Genomic DNA, 6,000 nt, shown 5'->3' on the forward strand with positions numbered 1-6,000 from the left:
TAGGCAACAATAAGCGACACAGACCGGGACACGGGGACAGAGCTTTAAAAAGTTACTGTTTAAGTTAGCTGGGGGTTAGCCTCGACTAGAAGAAGAGCCGGTGTTTTGGGTTTTTTGTTGTCGTTTGTTATTTACCCGTAGTTAGTGAGGACACTCTTGTTGACCACGACGATGAGGAAGGAGCTGATGCCATAGAATCCTGCGGCGAACAGCTTGCGGAAGACCGGGTCGGCCATCATTCATTTGGTTTCATCCCTCGGTGTGTGTGTGTGTGTGTGTGTGTGTGTGTGTGTGTGTGTGTGAGTGTGACCCGTCCTCATTCATGTGGATGTGCTGTTCTCTCTGCTGCTGCTGCTGCTGCCATCACTGATCTGTGTGACTGACTGACTGGACCGCTACAATGTAGCAGCCTGGCCTGCATGTAGCCGCTACTACATGCAGGCAAGGCAGGCAGCAGGGTTGCCAGATTGTGTGGGAGAAATAAGCAACCGCGGGTCTGTGGAAACAAGCACAAAAGAAGAGACATACCTGTACACATGAGCACTGGCTGATTCATGCATTGGTTATTTTCAAACAAACAAAACAAAACAAAATCTTGGGGAGAATAGTGTAAACTGTAAACTTTGAAATATATTTTTAAACATTTTGGGAGGGCCCCTGCTGGCACAAATTACTTATGTTTTAGCGGCAGGGGTCCTTTAAATGAAAATGGTTTGACTGAGAACCACTGGTATAAACGACATTAGGAAACAATAAGGCCAAATAAGCAAAGTACACTTTAGAAACAACTAGCCCAAACAAGCAACTAACTACACTTTAGAAACAATTAAGTTAAGTAAAACGCGAGTTTAGTTAACTTTGGAGAAAAGTTAACTTTGGAGAAAAGCAAGCCCAAAGTCGCTTACAATAAGCAGACATGGCAACATTGGTAGAGAGCAAGCACCGGGTATATACTTTTACCTTTATTTAGATTTATGTATGACACGTTCCGTTATTTTAGCCTTGGATCAAGACTATCATAAATACCGGTAGGTAGATGTGTAGCCTATTTGATTGAGTCCGACTGAGACTTTCGTATTCATAGCTATGCAAAAATACAAATGTCAGAATCAATCAAATACCCAAAGGTCTCCGAAATAAATAATAACCTAAACCAAAATGAAATAGAGAAAAAATATATATTTATTTTTTATTTTGAGGAGATGCATAGGGGGCGGGCAGTTGGGACCCATCATGATTATACAATAATCGCAAGTGGTTGAGGTAAGAGTTTGAGGTTAAACTTACCCTATGCCTGGGAATGCTTGCGTTTCACAACTTCCGCCAGAAGTGAAGAGTTTAAATCCCATAGCCCGGTGGGACGGTCACGGTCTGGATTGGTTGTTAAGCAACAAGACATCAAATTTATCAACACAGCAATGACAGCATTGCCCAAAAATAAAAATGTGTAATAATAATAATACAAATCCTAGCAGTGTGGGCTGGCGTGGCGATATTTAGCCTACTGTAGTTTATTACAGAGGACGAGATCGTTTTGAGTTTTCCTTATAGTTGGGTCATGTTTGAAGAGAGATGATGAGTTTAGGCTTTAGCAGAACTAAGAGCTGTGCTGCTTTTACGTTAGACCAAATCAATTATTATTAGCTTTGTGAGGTTAACTCAAATTTGTTATAATTTATCAATAAAAATATGTTTACAAAGTCAATGGTTTTGACTGTATAAAAAAAGATTAGAAACTCATAGGGCGGTTGCCTGGCAACCGACTAGCAAATCACAGCAACACCTCTCAAACATTTTCATGGACCCATAGATATCAGTATCAACCCCTATCTGAAAATAATTTTGTGCCAGGAACACCTAACCATACTAATCTCACTACGAGAATATTATGCCTGCAGGGGCAATTAGCATGGCAAAGGCGGATAAGTATTTCTACGTGAGGCAAGGAACAGTGGAACACCCATACAAGATTACCGTTGTTAAAATACTTCAAATGTTTTTTTTTAACATTAGCAGATCTACAAGCTCAGACAACACAGCATTATACAACACATAGCTTGTAAATCAGATTTTCAAATCAAATACCCAATAGGCTTAAGTGGTTAAACTTTTGCTGGGAGTCTGGAACCCCACTTTGAGATAAGTGGGGTTTTAGACCTTACCATAAATGCCTCGACTTGAATCAGGTACCAACTTGTTCGCACGCACCCCCCACACACACACACACACACACACACAATTGATTCCCAACTGGTGTGAAGAATCCTCGAAATTTTTTGCAATGGATTTGCTTCAAAACAGCAACATGCAATTGAGATTTATTACAAAAAACACACACGTCTTATTGGTAAGCAAGCGCTATATATCATCATCATGATCACATAATGGACTTTGTGTTTACACTATGTAAACATCTACAGAGGCATGCACAATTTTTCCATTCCTCTGACTAGATTATGGTGAAAGCACATTCTCCTCTGCAGTGATAATGCCTTGTTGTGGCTCTAGTACTACTTCGGGAAACGTGGTTGTTTTGCGGGAGTCGTCATCGGTGTCCGTTAATTGCTCCAGAGACCACAGAATGTGACTGGGATTCCTGGCAGAGGGAGGAGGGGGGTCTAACAGAGCTGCAGGCGACTAGTGTATAGCCAATGTATGAATGAATGAACCATTGTAAAGCGCTTTGAGCACTTGGAAAAGCGCTATAAAAATGCAATTCATTATTATTATTATTATAGCTTGAAACAGGGAAATGAAAAAGAGAATGTGGACATTTGCTGCCCATTCTGGCAGAGAAGAGAAGCTAGAGGCTGTTGACCCCATGCACTCTAAGGCCAGTTCTTTCCAATGAAGGAAGGAAGTCCTTTTTATTGATCTGAATGGGGCTCTGCTCTCTGATCTTTGTGGCGTGCAGAGGAGGTGTGGGCATGTCTCCTGTCGGTCCCATGGCAGAGCAGTGGGCTGTAGCGTTCTTGTGGCTCCGTTTCAGTTTGGGCTATAGTCTCCTCTGGGACATGCAGGCCGGACCACCCTGGAGGAGTCAGAACCCATGCATTTGTACAGTCCACTGTTAGGGTGAATAAGCGCTGACAGTCGAGGGAAGGCTCGACTCGAGGCCTCCAGGAGTTCCTGACGTATTGGACTGTCAAATATTTGTCTCCACCAGGCCAAAGGCATGGGGAGAGTAAGTTTTGCACTCCGTCCGTGTGTGTGTCCCCGTCCGTCTGACTGTGTACAGTTAATCTCCGGCACCGTTGGCCCGGTCGATGCCAAACTCTGCACACACACTCACTGGATGCCAACAACGAACCTCTGCCCCAATTGTTCCACAAAGGCCTGTTATAGCGCCACCATGTGGAAGAAATGCCACAACAACATTTTCCCCCCGAGGGGCACTTTTTCTAGTTAGCTATCATTTCATGATTGTAAATGTAATTGTATATTTACATTCCATTTACTCCACACCCTCCACTGTTGTTGGTAGCCAGACGACGAGTCACTCCTTTGATAAGGAGATATAATAGGGGTCCACAGCCACACCCCACCTGACACCTCCTTTGTGTAAAGTCCTGCTGAGAAACAAATGAGATATAAAGTGACTGAAAGACACATGTGGGGGTCTGGGGGAGCTTTTAAAGGAGATGGGCTGACTGAAAGGACATGCCAGGCTGAAGTCTTGTTAGGGGAATATGCTGTTTGCTTGTTCGATACTCTAAACTAAACTTGGACTTGTGCGTTCATCTTCCCGAACGGACAATATTATATTATTTCCAAAACAGTACTACTGGCATGGGGGACAGAGAAGCTCGGGAATGTCAGTGGCTTCTCGTGGGACAGGGAGGGGGACTTTGGCGACACACTCCTCCCGGGCCTCAGCCGAGAGAACCCTGGTGCTCGCCATGTGGCTCCCATGTGGGGGTGGAGGCTTTGCAGGCTTGGCATGCAAGCCTGCGACGCCTCCACCCACGTCGGAGCCTGATCCAGCCTCGCCTCGTCTCGTCTCTGTCGCTCCGTCCCCTCATGGTGTCTGGACCATGTTAATGGAGCCGTGACAAGTATGATGGCAGACAGGACAGTCCTGCTGGCAGTTCGCCCCTCTAGTGGCGAAAAATAAAACTTCTGGGAACTCAGATCATGCTGGCAGTGGCTGGCAGGGAATGGAAGCCAGAGGTTCGCGCTCGTCAGTGCTGGGAAAAAAAAGTACTTGCGTGTATTACTAAAGTAAAAGTATCAATACTTCAATGTAGAAATACTCTGTAAAAGTAAAAGGCCGGAGTTGTACAAAATGTACTTGAGTAAAAGTACAAAAGTATTGGTATCAAAATGTATTTAAAGGACCAAAAGTAGAAAGTCCTATACTCATTATGAAGAATGTCCCAGTTTCACAAGTTTTCAAATGTATAAAATGCATACAAATCTTTGGGAAATAGATGTAGTACTATTTTCATTTGGCAGAAATTAAATAACAATAAAAATCACACACGTGTGAACTGAGTGGTGCAATCCCCCCCCCCCCCCCCCCTCTCTCTCTCTCATTAGAGACACAGCACTACCCCTCTCTCTGTTTCTGGCGCCCCCTACTGGTATAAATAAGTCACATACTCGTGCTCATCCAGGTACACAAACGGGTACACAAACGGGTACATACACGGACATTGCTGGTTGTAGGAGTGGTTGCACCACTCAAAAAAAAGTTAGTAACTAAAGTATAAAATAATGAAGTACTCATCTCTTGGAGTACACATGGAGTAGTAAAAGTACCTCCTGTACCTAGATACTTTACGAGTTTACGCCACTGGCGCTCGTGTTCATCGCTCTCCTAATTCACTGGGTATGTCTCGCGGGCGGTCTGTGGCGGTCCATGGGGACACGCAACCATTACACAGAGTTGTAATTGCATGCAGTGCAGTCTACCCAAGTGATGCAACACAGCACTGTGTAGCCAGCACCAATCTGAAGGCATTATTTCCAAACCACAAGCAGCTGTCATTTTTTTATTGGACACTTCTGAATCAGGCCACAAAACCTTAAGGAGACCCCCAGAACCCTGCTGTTGTAATGGAAACAGTGCCAATGAAGGGAGCTCAAATTAAAGGTTAACTTTGTTAAAATAGGTGTTAAATAGCTCTATATTCACATGGTTATTATTGCTATAGAGTGTTTGTTCAGTAACAGGGACCTCCCCGTCTCTCCAGCTCTTTAATAAACATACATTGTTTATTACATAATTGGAATGTGGATACATTGGAAGTGACGAAGAAAAATAATCATAATATTTCTCCATTGATCCGGCTTGGATCAATGGAACCAACGTAGTATACTACTCTAACCACTTCAACTCAGACTTTACTTTAGTAAACAGACAGACCTGAGTTCTACTTGGACTGCGTTTTGAGCTTGTAGATCGGCTAGTTTTGTGTTCCTCCCAGAATGAGGGGGGGGGTCCAAGTTGTTAATTATTTCTAGGCCCTCTTGGAATATCCTCACAGCCTAGTGGCCCACAGGTTGAGAATCGCTGATGTAAGCGATTAACCAGCTGCAAATCCCTCACCATCTCTATATGATACACTGTATGTGATTTCATAATAGAGACGGTGATGGATTTGCAGCTGGTTATTAATGTTGATGTGATGACATACTGTACTGCATATCATACAGTATGTCATTGTTAGGGACTGGCTGGTTGCCACACACACGTGCAGCATATTCCTCAGCTGGTGCTGCTGGTGTACCACCCTGCCCCACTGACGCAGAGAGACGCGCACACACACACACGCACGTTGGATCTCATTAACAAGTTAAAGATTGCCACAGTTTTTGTATTTTTCCAGTTTTTCATGAGACACCCTGGAGTCGTTTTTTATGTGCAATGATGTATTCCCTTTGTATTTAGGGTTTCTTTCTGGAGGCTGAACTCTTGACAGTAAGAAAAACAGTAATATAGTGACATCACATTATCAGCCCCTCCCCTAACCCCTCCCCCTTTATCATACAACTACA

At 43.8% G+C, this 6,000-nt stretch overlaps 1 protein-coding gene across 2 annotated transcripts in view; it reads right to left on the reverse strand.

Moving 5' to 3' along the window:
- LOC308320034 (nucleotide sugar transporter SLC35D2-like) overlaps positions 1–386 on the reverse strand; it is a 36,890-nt gene extending 36,504 nt beyond the window's left edge. For both annotated transcript variants that reach the window (XR_013964514.1, XM_080770334.1), the window contains exon 1: positions 136–386. Coding sequence is in view for 1 of the 2 variants with exons in the window: in XM_080770334.1 (XP_080626460.1) it covers positions 136–239 (104 nt within the window). In the remaining variant the exon portion in view is untranslated. The remainder of the gene's footprint in view (positions 1–135) is intronic.
- Positions 387–6,000: the final 5,614 nt, after the last annotated feature.

The sequence above is a fragment of the Protomyctophum bolini genome (assembly GCF_963924005.1).
Source record: "Protomyctophum bolini genome assembly, chromosome: 8".
Lineage (NCBI taxonomy): Eukaryota > Metazoa > Chordata > Actinopteri > Myctophiformes > Myctophidae > Protomyctophum > Protomyctophum bolini.